The sequence below is a fragment of the Loxodonta africana genome, chromosome 2, assembly GCF_030014295.1.
Source record: "Loxodonta africana isolate mLoxAfr1 chromosome 2, mLoxAfr1.hap2, whole genome shotgun sequence".
In the NCBI taxonomy this organism is placed as follows: Eukaryota; Metazoa; Chordata; class Mammalia; order Proboscidea; family Elephantidae; genus Loxodonta; species Loxodonta africana.
The window spans coordinates 175,248,776-175,267,505 of NC_087343.1; the positions used below are offsets into that span (position 1 = coordinate 175,248,776).

General features: G+C 37.4%; 1 protein-coding gene across 5 annotated transcripts in view; it reads right to left on the reverse strand.

Annotated features, from left to right (window-relative positions):
* The window catches only part of RNF145 (ring finger protein 145), a 63,464-nt gene that overhangs the window by 13,962 nt on the left and 30,772 nt on the right, over nt 1-18,730 (reverse strand). For all 5 annotated transcript variants that reach the window (XM_023551097.2, XM_010592236.3, XM_010592243.3 and 2 more), the window contains 4 exons: nt 16,108-16,199; nt 10,543-10,778; nt 4,804-4,979; nt 1,925-2,065 (listed from right to left, as the gene is read on the reverse strand). In XM_023551097.2, the coding sequence (XP_023406865.1) occupies nt 1,925-2,065; nt 4,804-4,979; nt 10,543-10,778; nt 16,108-16,199 (645 nt within the window). The remainder of the gene's footprint in view (nt 1-1,924; nt 2,066-4,803; nt 4,980-10,542; nt 10,779-16,107; nt 16,200-18,730) is intronic.

Here is an 18,730-nt window from a genome sequence, read left to right on the forward strand (position 1 = left end):
ACCAACTGCAAGGTACAAGGCCTTACTTAGATCTTGAGTTGAACCAACATATCAACCAACTGCAAGGTACAAGGCCTTACTTAGATCTTGAGTTGAACCAACATATCAACCAACTGCAAGGTACAAGGCCTTACTTAGATCTTGAGTTGAACCAACATATCAACCAACTGCAAGGTACAAGGCCTTACTTAGATCTTGAGTTGAACCAACAAAAGGCTAAAAAAACAGATAGCCTACAAAATTTGAATACCAACTGAGTATCTGGTATCAATGAATTCTTTTTTTACCGGGCGTGATCATTATATTGTACTTACATTTTTTAAAAAGCTTACAAACTGAAATGTTTATGGATAAAATGAAATTTTATCTGGGATTTGCTCCACATAATTTTAGCCAGAGGTAGGGAAAAAGGGACAGGGTAGGTGAAGTTTGCCAAGGAATATATGACATGAGACAAGCCAGGAGTTGACACTGTTCGAGATGGGTGAGAGGTTCACGGGAAATGGGTACGTGGGTGATGGGTACATGGCAGTTCACTGTACTATTCTCTCAACTTCGCTGGTTTGAAATTTTCGTAATTAAAAGGAAAAAAAAAAAATACATGTACAAAAAGACCCCCACGGCATTATTTTTAATAACAACAAAAAAACCCATACTATGGAATACTATGCCATCATTAAAAAGGATGAGATGTATCCTTATGTGCTAACATAAAAAAAAAAAATTCTCAAACATATGAAGTAAAAAACTAAGATACAGAACAGTGTATATATACTATGTGGAACTGAACAAAAAGCAGTATGTGTGTGTGTGTATATATATGTACGTACTTTTCACTATAACAAATTTTATAATATCAGTAGCTGTTACCCCTGAGAAGTAGGGGCAGGAAGCTATCACTTTCATTTTGTACTTTCTGAATGTTATGAATTTTCTGAACTTATACGTGAGCTATTTTTCTTTCTCTCTCCACCCCCATCCCTTCTCTCCCCCTTATTTTGAAGGCATTAGCTTGAATTGGCAGGGAGATTGTGGGTCATAATCTTTTAAAATTTTTTCTTCTTTTCTGTCATAAAAAAAAAAAACCTGGTATTAAACGTTTTCCCAATTTACAATGGACTCACCATCTACTAATACTGAAATACTCGATATTCAAGATTTAAGTACTTTAAGAAGTTACTTATATAAATGAAGACATTAAATGCCTGTATTAACAAAATAGAAATCATGAGACGTTCCAGAAGTAGGGTTTCCCAGATCTTAGTGATATAGTAACAACTAGATTAACCATTCTGAATTCTCATCAAAACTTTGAAACTGTAGTCAGTATTCAAATTATGTTCAAACATGTTTAAAAAAAAAAAAGGCCTTTTTAAGGAAGTGTAAAATATAGAAATTTAATTTTAGCAGGACTGTACAAACTTCAAAAGGAGCCCTGGTGGCACAACGGTTAAGCACTCGGTTGCCATCTGAAAGGTCAGTGGTTGGAAACCACCAGCTGTCCCTGGAGAAAAAAGACCTGGGTATCTGCTCCCCAATCTGCTCCCATAAAGGTTACAGCCTAGAAAACCCTATGGGGCAGCTCTACTCTGCACATGCGGTTTGCTATGAGTTGGAACCAACCTGACAGCATCTAACGACAACAAACTTCAAATGGGAAAAACCAAGAAATCAAAAATGTCTTAAATAAATCCAGGGAAGGAAAGCGTCCAATATGCATTATTACGTTCATACAACAAAAATACTTCTTTTTTACATGGACATTTAGTGATTTTTCACCGTATTTTTAGTCACTAAAAGAATCAGAACTCCTCAAAATTCCGTTTCCCCTAAAATTCATCAACCAAAGAAATTCATTAGTACTTCTTCAACTAATCTATAAATTTTATATGTCTAGTCATCTCCTTCAGGTTAAAGTATTTACCGATTCATGGCAGGATCATTCATGAAAGCCCGGTAACCCTGCAAGTAGAACTTGCAGAGCGTCAGAACACCCAAGGCAACAAAAGAAACTGTGAAGACCAAACCCAGAAGGGAATAAGGAGTGCTGCAGCATTCAGCAATACTGGAAAAAAGGGAGAAAAGTAGACATAAATGTTCTTTTAAAATAAAACATTCTATGCCTTTAAATAACATATTTCATAAATATATGTAATATTGTAAATAACCTGGATCTAGCATTTACAGAGAATTTACGAAGTTCAAAGTGCTGTACTTTAAGTTCTGGAATTTCAGGTAAGAATTCATTTGCACAGATGAGGAATTCATCCAGGCACATCAAATGCCCGTCCTTTACCATGTAGCTCCACGCTTCTACTAGTTATTCTTCCTGTACATTCACTTGTAAACTGGTTTTTACATGAAAGTATCCAATTTTACATAGGTAAATATACATTATCATGAGAAAAAATGTCTTCTTTTCTGTCAGGTACCACCAGTTATGGTGACTGGTAACTAAAAGAATGAATACTTTTACTTTACTACATTCTTAAAAGCCTAACTTCTGAACTGACATTTCTTTTACAAAAATGTTTTAACAAAATTGTCTAGTAGCAGAAAAATATGAGAATCATAGCTTAAATAATACTAAAGTTTTACTTCCTTCTCTTTGGCAGAGTCTGAAAATTTTAAGAAAGGTCTATTCTATCTCTCTAATTCTTGTCACCATATTTAGAGAACTTGTTTATACCCAAAAGGCATGATTAAGTTACATTTTCCAGAGGATTACATTCTTTTTATTTAAACTTCAGGGAAGAATGTGGTGTTACTTTTCAAAAGAGCATCCTGAGAAAACAAAAGGTTTAAAACAATCTAGCTTTGGGGAAGTGAAAGAGTTTGGGGAACTTATAAAACTTTTCTCCTTCAATAAGAGACATTTTCGTTAATTACACTTTCTATTCTCTTGCTACAAAAAATTCTGTTTTTCTTTTTCAGTCTGAGTGTAATTTTTCTTTGTTTAGTCAGGATATTCTGGTAAACTTGCCATTCTCTTTTGAGACATAAGTTGTTTTTTGTCAAGGGGATACACAAACAACCCAGGCCACAAAAGCATCATGAAGCATTAGAGAACAGACTTATGAGATGTAAACTGACAAAGGAACCAATATGGGAGCTTCTCAACTAATAAATTAAAACATTTTTATTCTGGGAAGAAGACAAGTCTCAGCTATGTATACAAAGGGGGTAGAGAGAAAAAATATTTTGGCAAGATAATTAAATCTCATCTAAAAATCCCAGCATGACTTTCTTTCTATGTAAACGCGCAAGTCCAAACTCACTCACAGCTGACTGATTTGTTTAGCCTATTACACACTGCTAACCTTCACTTGACTGAAAGAGTTGCGCTTTGCAATGGATTACTAAATCTGATTTAAGGCACCACCAACTCTAGCCCCACACTTAGGTTTTTATCCTAACCATAGGACTTTCCCTTTAAGGTTAGTTGTTTATTATTTTGCTCATTTAAAAACGCACAAAAAACCTTAATATTATTTACATAGAAATAATAATAAAACTTAGTTAATAGTGAATTGGCTGTTAAAATGTGTTTAAGTTTGATACCAATTCACTGCATGCTCATAGAAGCTACTTATTACTTAAAAGTGTTATTTTCAGAAAAGTACAAAACCTGACTCAGTACCAATAAATTTAGTCTACGTATTTGTTAAAACAGGTATTGCCTCATGACATTTTTATACCGCTTTGTACAGTTCTCCTTCAATGTTATAAAACTCTTGTATTGATATTTAACTTTGTGCAATGGTTTTAGCTTTAACAAATAAGATGCTCCTCAAGGACAGTACATTTTTCTTAAACTTCACACTCCCTATACCACTTTGTACACAACCTCCATCATACTGGATAACTGAGAAACAATAATTCTATTAACTAGAACTCCATGGTTTTTAACTTTTATCCACCTATATTTATATTTACCTTCGAGGAGGATACATTTTCATTGCTGCCTTTTAAAGTGACAGTGAGCCAGAGAACCATGGTATAATATCCATGTGCTAGGTTCTGAGGGCTTTAGATTCAAATTTAGAGTGAAAAAAATGGTAAATGTGAGTCTACCACGGGCTCCCAACAAAGATACTGAAGTAAGAAAAGGAGTCAAATGACATAAGACTTTTTAAAAAACTAAATCTTAAAAAGCAAATCTTAGTATGCTTTTATGTCAGACAGTAAAGTACTATGATATACCCAGTTTGCAATTATTTGACTCTCAACCTAGAAGCAAAAAATTAAAAATATGAGCACATAGTGACAGGATATGAGTAAGTCACAGGTTCTGAATTCGGGTTTGAGTCTCGGCTCTGCCTCTTTCAATTTAGCAATGTCACCTGGGGCAGGTTACTCTCTGTGGTACATTTGTTCTCTTCAACTATAAAGTGATACTGATAATAACCTACCTCTCAGGGTTGCTGTAAAGATTAAATGTGAGTCAAAGTGTTCAGCAGTGACCCTGGTACATGTTAAACAATCGATAAATGAGCTATTTTTAACAATATATTTTTATCTAATTGACCCAATAATTGAAATTGAAACATTATTTTTTTTAAAAACTTGCCACATATCTTTCTCCAAATCATTCACTATACCCTTGGTCCACAGTACAGTCAAATGTACCACATTACAGTAATACCTCCCTGCACTGCTAGGCCTGGATGAAATCCTATCTTAATTAAATACGAAGTACTGCAATGTAACTGATAAGAAATGATCTGCAAAACGTACTATTCCTAGATCAAACTTTTATCTTCCTATGGTTATATATAGTACCATACATTCTTGTTAAATTACCTAGTCAGAAAAAGGAAAAGAAGCCTCTCCCGTGATGCAGGCTGATCTCGAGTACTGAAATAGGAGTAAATCTGAAGAGCAAATAAGACAAGCCAGAAAACCATAAATAGAACAGGAACTACCAGTTGATTCCACAGGGACATTCCCAAGGCCAGAAGACCATATACCTCCACTACCTGAATAAAAAAATGAGATTAGATCAGTTTACATAGGCAAACACATATCGCTTCAGTAAGCACAATTAAACATTTAAGAGTTTAAAGTATCTAGAGAGAAAGATAAACCAACTTTTACTGCAAATTGTTTCAGTTAACTTCCTTTACGTTAACTCTGTACAGTTAGTAAACAGCACACTTTGTTTTTCCCATACAAAAATCTATATATACCTTGCTATATACTCCTAATTGCTCTCCCCCTAATGAGACTGCACACTCCTTCCCTCCACTTTCTCTTTTCATGTCCATTCTGCCAGCTTCTGACTCCCTCTGCCCTCTCATCTCCCCTCCAGACAAGAAATGCCAACATATGTCCACCTGATCCAAGAAGCTCATTCTTCACCAGTATCATCTTCTATCCCACTGTCCAGTCCAATCCCTGTCTGAAGAGTTTGCCTAGGGAACGGCTCCTGTCCTTGGCCAACAGAAGGTCAGCGGACCATGACCACCGGGGTGCCTCCAGTCTCAGTCAGACCATCAAGTCTGGCCTTTCTACGAGAATTTGGGGTCTGCATCCCACTGCTCTCCCACTCCCTCAGTGGCTCTCTGTTGTGTTCCCTGTCAGGCCAGTCATCAGCTGTAGCCGGGTACCATCTAGCTCTTCTGGTCTCAGGCTAATGTAGTCTCTGCTTTACTTGGCCCTTTCTGCCTCTTGGGCTCATAATTACCTTGTGTTTGTGGTGTTCTTCATTCTCCTGTGGTCCAGGTGGGTTGAGGCCAATTGATGCATCTTAGATGGCTGCTTGCTAGCATTTAAGACCCCAGACACCACTCTCCAAAGTGGGATGCACAATGTTTTCTTAATAGATTTTATTATGCCAATAGACTTAGATGTCCCCTGAAACCATGGTCCCCAAACCCCTGCCCCTTCTATGCTGGCCTTCGAAGTGTTCAGTTGTATTCAGGAAACTTCTTTGCTTTTATTTTAGTCCAGTTGTGCTGACCTCTCCGGTACTGTGTGTCGTCTTTCCCTTCACTTAAAATAGTTCTTATCTACTATCTAATTAGTGAATACTCCTCTCCCTTTCTCCCTCCCTGCCTCCTCTCGTAACCATCAAAGAATAGTTTCTTCTCTGTTTAAACTATTTCTCGAGTTCTCATAATAGTGGTCTTATACAATACTTGTCCTTTTCCAACTAACTAATTTCACTCAGCATGCCTTCCAGATTCCTCCATGTTATGAAATGTTTCACAGATTCATCACTGCTCTTTATCAATGTGTAGTATTCCATTGAACAGCACACTTTTTTTATTTACTGATTTTGCTTTATTAACACCTGACACACGCTCTTCTAACACCAACAGTAAAATGTCCTAATAGTTAGGAATGAGGTCAAAGCTCGTTCACATTTAAACTAATAAGCTTAGCACAGTCCCCGAGTGGTGCAGTTACTGCACTCGGCTGCTAACCGAAAGGCTGGAGGTTCCAGTCCACGTAGAGGTGCCTCGAAAGAAATTTAAATATGAAGTACTATTTAAGGATCTATTTCCGAAAAACCAACAATTAAAACCCTATGGGGCAAAGTTCTACTCTGACACACATGGAGTCCCATGAGTCAGAACTGACTCCACAGCAACTAGTTTGTTTTAGTCAAATCAGCACATTCTGAGTGTGACTGTTGTTAGGTACTGACTGCTAAGTCAATTTTTGACTCATAGCCATCCCATGTGACAGAGCAGAACAGCCCCACAGGGTTTTCTAGGCTGTAATCTTTATGGGAGCAGATTGTCAAGTCTTTCTCCCAGCAAACAGCTGTTTAGTGGCCTTTTGATTAGTGGCTGAGCACTTAACCACTGTGCCACCAGAGCTCCTTTGAATGATATCAGTCACCAGCAAAACTAACCTACCCTCAAGGGCAGTTTGAGGAGACTGGGTAAACATAAAATCTCATCAAAGTGATCGAGACTGGCGTGAAGGATGCATTACTGCTTGGTGACTAGGAAAAAAGGAAATGTAAAAGGAAGAATTTTTCAGGTTTATTCAGAAATGTCATAGATGAGGAAAGATTCAATGGAAGACAAACCAAACCCATTGCTATCGAGTCGATCCCGACTCACTGCAATGCTGAAGGACAGGGTAGAACTGCCCCACAGGGTTTCCACGGAGCGGCTGGTGGATTCAAAGTGCTGATCTTGGGTTAGCAGCTCTTAACCACTGCATCACCAGGGCTCCTCAATGGAAGACAAGAACATTTAATCATTGAGGAGGTTTTCTCTATTTGAGGTGATAACAGAGGCTTCCCCACCCACACCACTTCCCCTTGCTCCTACAGTGCAGTTTATTATGCAACATTTCCCAACTTATTTGGTTTGCCAAATACATTAACACCAGGAAGGGTACCTCTAAAAAGTTTATTAATCTACTATAAATAAATTAGCCTTCTAAGATTATAAAGTAATCTCTTACGAGACTGATTAGTAGAAATCAATTCCTGGAATCTGATTAATCTAGAAGCACAGGTGTAAAACAAGCTTCTAGCCTCATGAAGCCAGGAACCAGACCCTGGTAACACAACAACGTTCTACCTGGCAGCCCAGAAAACCCTAAACCAAGCAGCAAGCTGGTCTTGTTGCCATCTCTCAATGTGATAACAGAATATTCCCATAAACTCAAATTACTTATCTGAGTAAGTCATAAAGAAAGTTGTATTTTCTGGTTTCTGTTTTTTAAATTTACTATGTATCTTTCTTCAAATCATCTGCTGCACCCTTGGTCCATTAAAAAAACCCTGCTGCCATCAAGTCTATTCCGACTCGTTAACAGCCCTATAGGACACAGCAGAACTGCCCCCATAGAGTTTCTAAGGAGCGCCTGTCAGATTCAAACTGCCGATCCTTTGGTTAGCAGCCAAAACACTTAACCACTGCTCCACCAGGATTTCCCCTTGGACCACAGTGCAGCCAAATGTACCATTATATTAGTACCTCCCTGTATCGTCAGACTTGAATGAAATTCTATCTTAATTAAAGATGAAGTACTGCACTGTGACTGACAGAAATAATTTCAAAAAGTATAATACCAAGATCAAAGTTTTATCTAGCTCAATATCAAGTAATAGAGATCTTTTAAGTATTAAGCTGAAATAGACTGACTTGAAGATTATTATAAGTTTAAAATGTTTTCACCTGTAAAGCAAATCCTTGGTCTACAAATAATTGTCACAACTAACCTTTTTTTTCCCCCAACTAGAGGATATTTTTTTTGGGGGGGGGGGGATATTAAAAGAAAACTGCCCAACTAGTTGCAAAATTATCAGGAGAGGCAAAGTGACCACGGGGAGGTAGAGAATACTCTTCCTCCTTTTCTTCTCAAGGAAACAAACCAAAACCAAACTTGTTGCCCTCAAGTCAATTCCAACTCATAGCGACCCTACAGGACAGAGCAGAACTGCCCCACAGAATTTCCAAGGAGGGCCTGGTGAATTCGAACTGCTGACCTTCTGGTTAGCAGCTGTAGCACTTAACCACTATGCCACCAGGCTTCCGCTTTTACAAGGAACAGATGACTAAAACACCTGACAGTTTCCATTTCTTGCCTGTCTAATTTTTCCCCAGTCACAAATTTCATAATCTGCAATCCATTTTCAACCTCTGCATCTAGTGATAAAAGATCCCATGGCAACTAAGAGAGTAAACATGACATTAAACAATGTAGGCTCTTGCCCAGCTATCATTACTGAACGTTTCGATCAAAGATTCCACAGAGGAATGCTTATCAAGAGAAGAAAATACAGAACAGAATTTTAAATTCTCATGGGCTCCAGACTTCTTGGAGGCAGAAAGGTTGAATGAGCCCCTGAAACTACTGCCCTCAGATAATCTTTAACCTTAAAACAAAAATATCCGGAAGTCATCTTAAAACTGAACAATAGTTTAGCTTAAGTAGTAACAAAGGTAAGCCGTGAGCATTATGCCCCCTTAAGAACTATCTTTATGGGATCAAATTGACAACAGCAACTTGAAAGATTAGATAGGAACCTTAGGGGGGCAGTGAGTTTATGTTAACAAGGGAGGAACAACTCAGAAAAGGAGAACGAAAATAGTGGCACAACTTGAAGAATGTAATTAATGTCACTAAACTGAACATGTAGAAACTGTTGAATTGGCATATGTTTTGCTGTGTATATTCTCAACTACAAAATAAATTAAATTTAGAAAAATGGAAGCTTTGTCCTTATAGTTTTAAACATTTAATATTCAATACGTATTTATTGAATATCTACTATTTATTACAAACTAAGACTTCAAAGTCTTACTACAAGACTTCAAAGAAAAAATACAAATTAAATTTGCCATCCTTATTCTGATCACAACAACAGCCCTTCCCCATGCAGCAGCCCCTCACCAGCAGTATACAAACAACCTCCACTTCTTTGGAAGATCTATTTCCCAGAAAGCCACCCGAGTCAACTGTGTAAGACAAAGGAAGAAGGAAGAAGGAGGCTAATAACTTCAGAAAATTTTTCCCCAAGACCTCACGGGGCTACAAAGGAGCGCTTCGCTGAGCTGTACCAGTGTGGTCGATCTGAGGGCTGCCTGTGCCTTAGTATCATAGGTACAAGGGCAAAAGGCAGAAGAGAATGACCATTTGTATACCCTTGTCAATTTCACGATCTATTTTACTCACTGAAACTTAATTATGGAATAGGTCAAATAGAAATATTTCTCTCTTAAATGTCTATTGTTGGCGTCTCAGACTAAACTACTTTAGAGCAAATACTGAAAAAAAGTAGGAAAGAGACTATACTCTAAGAAACATCATGGTGGCATGAAATTCATTAGATTATAGCCCAGAACTATTCAATTTTTCAGATTTTAAAAACTAGGCAAACACAGGGAAGAAACTATTCACAGTAGGACTGTATCAGAAGAAAAATCAGGATTTGACACGTAGTATTCAACTCTTTATTACAGCGAAACCTGTGAGAGCTGGAACTCAAGGGAACTGCCTTGCTTTCTGGTTCTCACAAGTCTTCTGCCTTTGGCAGGATGTAATCTTTCCACTTTCCTATCCTATTGGTGGAAAACATTTGGGTTTTCCTTCTCTGACAGGTTTCCTCCTTACACAGGTTCCGGCTTTCACAGGTTTTACTGTACTATCATCTTCATGACAATAGCTAACGTATACTGTACACTTACCTGCCTGGCAGTGAACAAAGGGCTCTATATGCGCTAACTCATTTAAATCTGAAAGCAACACTATGAGGAAGATGCAACTGTTATTAGCTCCATTTTACAGACAGTGAGGGTAAGTGATTATCTCAAAGTTACACAGTTAGTAAACGGCAGCACCAGGAGATGAACCCAGATAGCCTCCCTCCAGAGAAACATTTCACTTTACCGCCTCTCCGAAGAACTTCATAAAGAATCTCGGGTGAAAAAAAAGTTAAAAATAACTGTTACCTTGAAACTATAAAACAGGATGTTACCATGACTATGACTGTGAAAGAAAAATGAACCAAACCTTTAATTTACTGATATTTACGTAGCATTTTATCCACCTGTGTGTGGCTGTCAGTCTTACCTGAACCAGTTCTCTATATGCAGACTTAGCAAGGTTGTAAGGTACTAAAAGATTAGAACCAAGAAAATATAGAACTTCCAATCCAGTAAAAATCATAGCAAATTTGTTGATGATAACGATAGTCTCCAGAGGAACAAGGCAGAGTCGTGCTAGCAGAGGAAGCATGTGAGCTGAGAAGAGCCAAATCTGCTTCGTTTTCATGACACACGAGCATAAAGTACACACCACCAGCTGACCTAAAGAGAGAAGAATGCACTTAAGTTACGAGCATCTAGTATCTACAGAATAACAACAAACAAAAACCACTATCTATAAAGATGATGGGGGCTTTATTAGTAGTCTAGGAAGCTGCTCTTTCCTGAAGAAGTCTAACCTAGATCTCTTGGATAATCTTTTAAATTTTAACTTCATCTCACCCTAATTACATGTTCATATGTTCTTTGGATTTTGAATACCAATTCTCTAAAATTAATTTGAAAGCATCACTTTCCACTGGTCTTCCTCACATTCCAGATGGCATGTACCATACGGAGAAAGCTGTTAACAATGTCAAATACAACAACTCCGTTACATTCATATCTAAGTGCCTTTTCCAAAGGTACTCAACATTTAAATAAAGTCAGAGAAAGAGTTAATTGCCCAAGACTACACTGTGACAAGATTTTTTCTAAGATGTCGATCTTAATTGTTTTTTACAGGCCATGTCGCCTCTCCAAATGACTCCATCATGGAAGTTAAAACTCTGATTACACACGATTATTATTTAAAAAATTAGAAAACACAGAAAAACAAAATGAAAAAATAATCTCTCATCACCCAAAGGCACCAGTGTTAATTCCCCGGGTCCATTAAGTGAAGGATTGCATGAGAAGTCCTAGCCCTATATCTGAAGCCTAGTAAGTGCTCAACAAGTTAGCTATTGATAGTTTTACTTTCAGATTATTTCTACGCACGTGAACATACACAAATATGTTTTATGTAAGAAGGGTCATATTGTACATACTTCAGTAATAGCTTTATTCATTAGTACACTGTGTATCTTTCCATTTTACTAAATACATATCTACATACACATATTTATTTTTATCAGTTGTATGGTAGATCACATATATTGTATGGTATAAGGTCGCTATGAGTCCGAATCGACTCGACGGCAGTGGTTTCAGTGGGTTTATATGTGATGTAATGTTAACATCTGGCTGCTTCCAAGTGCTTCATAATTATAAAACATTTTGTATGAATAAGCTTGTACATCTACAACATCCTAATACAAACTACCTAGAGCACATTTCCTAATATTTTCTTAGGTTACATTCCTAAACATGGAATTACTGAGTCAAAAGAAACATTTTTAAGGCTTTTGACACATACTGTCACATGACTAAACTAAGTATCATTTAGTCAAATTCTCAACCGTCTTACCAATCAAAGCAAAACAAAACCAAAAAAACCTAGGGATTTTTGCGTTCTATCCATATTATTGTTAGAAGATTACAAAAATGACAACCATTTTTGTTGTTGTTAGGTGCTGTTGAGTTGGCTCAGACTCATAGCAACCCCGTGCATGTAACAATATACTATCTTATACAGGTATGTGCTATCTTTTCCCACGAAGCATTAATTTTAGTCTTTAAAGAACTGATGCTCAAATACTAATGTGAAAAAATTTATAAAGGCACAAAAAAGAGGAAAGCCCACAAAGATAAACAGAACAAGAGGAGAGGCCACCAAATGAGCTATGTCAACAATATTTTGGAAAACGGAGAATAAAGAGATGTGAGGCAACTCACAATGGTCTTAACAGGCCACTACTCTTCCCCCCACTCTGGAAGAATGAAAAATAGGGAATTGAAGTCTGTACCCTGGAAGATGAAATCTTTTCGGTTCCCTGAACACTACCGCCAAGTTTATTGCCACCCAGTTCTACCCATTACCACCTGCTGTCCCTACAGGGAATAGAGATTGCTCTTTGGGGAAACTGAACAGTACAAATAAAAAGACCCATAGATACTGACCAAACCGTCACCCCCGCCCCCCAATTCAGGCAGTTCTACTTGACTGCTCACTTTGGAACACACAAGTTTGTAAGCCCTAAACGGCTTTCAATCAACAACTTAATGGCTCACTTTAATACAAATGATCAGCCAAGAACCCACAGATCTGCTTTAACTTACAGCTCAGTCAGTCTCAGATGGGCTTAACCCAGTAAACACAGTGCCACAAGTCAATTCCGACTCAAAGCGACCCTATAGGACAGAGTAGAACTGCCCCATAGAATTTCCAAGGAGCGCCTGGTGGATCTGAACTTCCGAGGCATCAGTTATTATACTTTTTAAATATATCTCAGTGACTTTAATATGTAGCCAGATTTGAGATATACTGCTCTATCAAAAAAGACAAAGACAAAAAACCAAACAGAAAAAAAGAACTCAGAGGAAATGGAGTTAATGCAAGGAGCAAAGAAAGCTTCAAAAAATTACATAATAGCTTCAAAGAGATAAATAATATATCTAGGAAATAAAAAAGAGACTGCTATAATACAAGCAGCATTCAGAGAAAACAAGCTTTTGAATATTCAAAATATGTACCAGACATAAAAATGCAATAAAGGGGTGAAAAGTTTAGAAAACTCTCAGAGAGCAAAACAACATAAAAACCCAGAAAGAGAAAAAGAATACAGAACAGTAATTAGGGAATCATGTAGGAAGGTCCATATCCAACTAACGGGATTTCCAGAAAGGGACAAGAGAAAACAGAAGTGAAAAACTGAAGGAAGCCTCTGGGGAATGATACCTGAGAATGGGAAGCAGTTGGGCAGGAGAGTGCTGATTTTCATCATAAAACGGTGGTGTTACCTGACTTCTAAAAATAAGTGCAGGTATTTCTTTGATAAAAAATAAAAATTAAATCAGAAAGTTAAAACAGTGAAAGAAATAAACTGCTTGGAGGAAATGTTTAAAACTAAGAATGATGAGGAATTTTCATTCTGGCATGTCTTACTTTCACTGTCTCATAGCTATGGTATTTAAATTTCCTTGTTCTGCATGATGTAAACATCCTCTAAGAGCTGAAAATTCCCCTAAGTCTATGGAAGCACACGCAGTGCTCAGCTCTGGAGTTACAGGCTTCATTTGTCTTCTTCCACAGAAGAATATGACTCATATGATGTATTCTCTTCAGGAGACCACTCATTGAAAGGAGTCATATTGTTAAGTGGATCTCCCCTGCGGCTCCAGAAGAATAAAAAGTTGCTCATTTTTCAATGATCCTATTCCGTTTGGCAATTTTGGACAAATCAAAACCACAATATACTCTTTGAATTTCAGGATTCCACTAATGGAAAGAGCTCCAAAGTTTGAAACCCTAAGAAATGATGGCATATTCAAATTACTTAGTTTTTCATTAAGAATTCATTAGTGACATGGAAGAAAAGGAGCAGATACTTATTTTAAAATCAAAGCAAGTTACTTTAAAACGAGAGTGAGAAAAAAACATGTTTATGGATATTGTTTTATTTCCAATTAAATGTATATTAGTTGGGTAAATACTAAGCACAGACTACTAGTCACTGATAGGAGAAACGGACACTTCAGATTTATACGAAATTGCATCTTTTACAAATTAAAAGAGAATACAAACTTTCTAGCCTAGCAAAATATTTTCATAATTGAATGTTACCATTATTGAATACACCAACTCACAGGATATATTCATTAAAAAAAAATCTTTGTTAGATCCCAAATACTATCACATTTTAAAATCCACTCTGTGGAGATTAGTTCTCTTAAAAAACCCAGATAAAATCTAAGGCAAGTCCCACAACTTTTCTAGTCTCTCTTAAGTTACAGTCTCAATCTAACAATAATCAAAACTTTAAAAGTGATTTAAATTGAGGCTTCTCCCTTTCTCTAGCTCAGGCCTGCTAAAGGGCTATAAGTAGGGAGCTTTGCAGGCAGGTGGGAAAGCAGGTGGAGAGGTGGTGGTAGGCTTCTTCCTCTGTCCTTACCTAGCGCAACTATTTCTCTCTGTTCCCCTGACTCACCCAGGACCGGAGCAGGTGGGGGGAAACTGAGGAAGGAGGAAGCAGTAAAGTTCTTCCTTGACCTGTACTTATGATGATCTGGAATCGGTGCTCTCTGGACCTGGGGTATTTAAAACTGACTTCTTCTCTCTCCTGGACACTTTTATGGGTTCTCCTGAGATTGTTCCCATCACTGTGGATTGCTCATCTGCAGTTCACTTGACGCTTGTCATGTACCCTCCTCTGATTGTTTTTGGTTCTTTCCTCAGCTCCTAGGAACAGGAAAGTTCAATCCCTGTTTAGGCCTTCTCATCCCTCTAAGGGGCCTTCTTAGACAGAACCTAAGAAAATCCCACACAGATTTTTGGGGTGCTAATCTAGACCAAAGGACATCCACATCCTTTGCCTCCACAAACCAGAAGATATATGAGAATTCCAGAAGTCATTTTCACTCAACAATCACAATACTCAACAGCCAGCCAGCCCGCTGCTCTACATTTAGATCAGATCAGAATTATATGAGCCACGTAAAATCTAGTAGTTACTTTAAAAAGGTAAAAACAAACAGATGAAATTAATTGAACAATATATTTTATTCAGCCTAATACATCCCAAATATTATCACGTAGGTATTTACTCTATATAAAAAATTAGTGAGACATTCTGCATTCTTTTTTGTACTAAGTCTTCAAAATCAAGCGTGTTTTACACTTTCTGCACATTTTAATTTGGATTAGCCATATTTCAAGTGCTCACCAACCACACATGGCTGGTTTGGATATTGTAGCTTTAGACTGCCCAGGTCTGAGTCAAACACCAGTCCAAAGTATCCTTGAGCCATACACGATACAGGCCAAGCTCTCCAAGTGGCTCAGCACTGCATTCTAAAGTGTGAAGGAGTGGGGAGATATTTTAGAGAAAACGGCTCTCTCTGAAGAGCTCCTCCTTCAATCTCCAGTACTTGAGCCCACACGGTTGGGTGTCTGGGTGCCTCAATTTGGAATACATTTATTTTGTCTTTGAAATGTATCTATATTGTCTTTGGGCCTTAACTAACACTTCTATTTTTAACGTTCTGCTACCTGATTATTTCAATCGTGTGGTAAGCTCTTGAGGTTCCAGGCAATTTATAGAGTGATAGCCCTAAACAACAATAAATAAATGTCAGACGTTACATATTTCATTTTACTCTTACTCTACATAAAAATTAATTTCCTCAAACTCTTAAGATACTCTTAAAGAAAAAGAAAAGAAAGAAGCAACTATGGGATATGTACACTGGTTGTTATTAGCTCCTGTCGAGGTGACTGCAATTCATGGCAACCACACATGTGTAGATGAGAACTGCTTCACCGGGTTTTCAAGGCTGTGACCAGGAAAAAAAAGACTAAGAAAATATACATTTAACAATGTCTGTATTTGGAAAGAGTCACCATGAGCAACTGAGTTTTCCAATTCTGTTTTTTTTAAGCATGCACCAATTTTATAAGACAGTAAAACTGGGTGGTTGCTACCTACACTTTCAACTCTTTTATAATACTTACCTATTAAGGCTGTAGTAAACCGATTCATAGAGAGAGGTTCTAAATACATTGGTCCTTCGTAGGCAGACTCCAGTTCACTCCTAACATAGTCCCTAAATAAACAATAAGACTGTATTAGATACATTCCAAGCAATATGAGGAAGAAAAGCAGCTAAAGCACCGTATTCTTGTAAGAGCATGTTGTTAATAATACCTGTTTCTTTTCGTTTATATTCAGAAACAATTTAGGTATAAAGAACTATATAACGATGGCCTTCATTTTCTTCCTCCAAGCACTGGAAATAGATAAAATTTATTGAAACTGAATTTTAGTACGCAGAGAAGGCAGCTAAAGCTCCATTTTGTAGAATTTTCTTTCTTCCCATGACCTCATTAAATATTTTAAGCCCAATGTAAAGCCAGTTGAGATGCCATCTCCCCAACACTTACTGTTAATACTACTTGCTAATATCACATTAAACTTCCCCTTTTTTGGTTCTCCTTCACCTGTCCCCATCCTATGTTTCCCATAGTATTGTTCCTAATTAAATTTCATTAGTTACAGGCAAAATCACAAAGTAGTTAAAAGAGCTGAACAAGCTTTAAAAAATTGTCATTTTCAACTCTACAGGGGGTATAATTAGGCTACGAATTTATTTTGAAACAAATTTTAGCTATTCCTTTTTAAATTTAATCCATTTTACACGTGATTACTGAGAAATAATGAGATTTATTACATAGATTCAGTAGATTAAATAACAAGGTTTAAGTCATCAGAAAGCCTTTACACTCTGAGAACACATTAACTTTTAGGGCACTGGAAGAGCACAGAAATGGAGTATTTAAGGTATTATTGTTACATTTGGCAGCACTGAAAGATAGTTCCCTTAAGCTCTTTTGACATTAAAGGGAAATATGCAGAAATTCTTCCTTTTTCTTCAACTGTTGAAAGCCTAATTCATTTCATTTTAAAACAGTTTGAAACTATTTTCAAGTATTTCTGAATAAACTCATATGACAATATTTACTTTTTCCATGAAATTACTTCCTATTAAGGCAATCAAGTTTAATTCCTTTGGCATCGTAGCCTAGCCAAAATGGAGAATGACCCTTACACAACCACCCAAAAAGGTGCTGTCAAAAATCAAAATTAAAAACTAAAATAACATTAAAACATTAAAATCGAGCAGGTTTACCAATGGCTAGAAATAAGCTCCTAAGTGATTTAATAATCATTTTCTACCACTCTATGTGATTATTTCTAATATATATTATCTCTCTTTCTATTCAAAGAGAAAGCCAAAATCTCGAGAGGAATAATTTTAATGCAGTACTTCTCAACTGGGGGAATTTTGCCCGAGGGGAGGTATTTTTGGTTGTTAGACATGGGTGGGGGGGGGGGCGGCGTTGTTTATCACATCTAGTGGGTAGAAGCCAAGGATGCTACCAAATAGCCTACAATGCACGGGACAGTCCCCCACAACAACAGATTGTTAAGTCCAACATGTCTATCCTGCCATGGTTGAGAGACCCTGTTTTAATGTTGTTGGTGTTTGCCATGGACTCACAGTGGCCCTATAGGACAGCAGAAATACTCCCATAGGGTTTCCTAGGCTGCAATTATTACTGAAGGAGCCCTGCAGGTGCAGCGGTTAAAGCATTTGGCTGCTAACCAGAAGGTCAGCAGTTCAAAACCCACTAGCAGCTCTCAAGGAGAAAGATGTGGCAGTTGGGCTCTGTAAATTAGATTTAAACAACAACAAAAAAAAAACCATTGCTGTCGAGATGATTCCAACTCAAAGCAAGCCTATAGGACAGAAGAGAACTGGCCCATCAGGTTTCCAAGGAGTAGCTGGTGATTAGAACTGACGATTTCTTGGTTAGCAGCCTAAGCTCTTATCCACTGGGCCACCATCCATAAGTATCATTTATACTTACAAAGTCTTTGAAAACACTATTAAAGAAATGAATTTATATTTAACAGAGAGAGAACTCTGTGTCCCAGTACTATTTAGGCCCCTAAAGCCAAATATTTTTGACCACAGCATATCCTCTCCAATAGGTCCAATTAAAATGGGGTCCAGCATAAATCCACAGAGACAGAAAGCAGATTGGTAGTTGAGGTGGTAAAGAAGGTGTAAAGAGTAACCACTTAATGGATTCTTTGGGGGTAATGAAAATGTTTTGGAACTAGGTAGAAGAAGTGGTTGCCCAACATTGTGAATGTTAAATGCCACTAAAATCATGTTCGCTTTAAAATGATTAATTTTATGTTACGTGAATTTCACTTCCATTTTAAAAAAGGAGGAGCAACAGTTATAAGACCTCTAGCCATGTGGTGAAAACCCAAAAAATGTACCCAAAAAAAGGGCCTAAGTTCCAAGCAGACCTCTGAAAGTAGAAGGGGGGTGGAGGGCAAGGGAAGAATAGAGTTGAGTTCCCTGTTATGCTTTTCTTTATTTGGTTCTGTTATTCACATCATGGATGTTTTACAGTGTAACTCAGCAGCTTAACGTTACTCTAGAGTTTCTTACTGCTGAGACGTTTGTCCTTCATTATTTCATAGCCTACTGCAGTTTACCTTCTTTTAAAGTCTTTGTCTTCCTTTAGATTCTGTTACCTTAAATTCTAATTTCACATAACA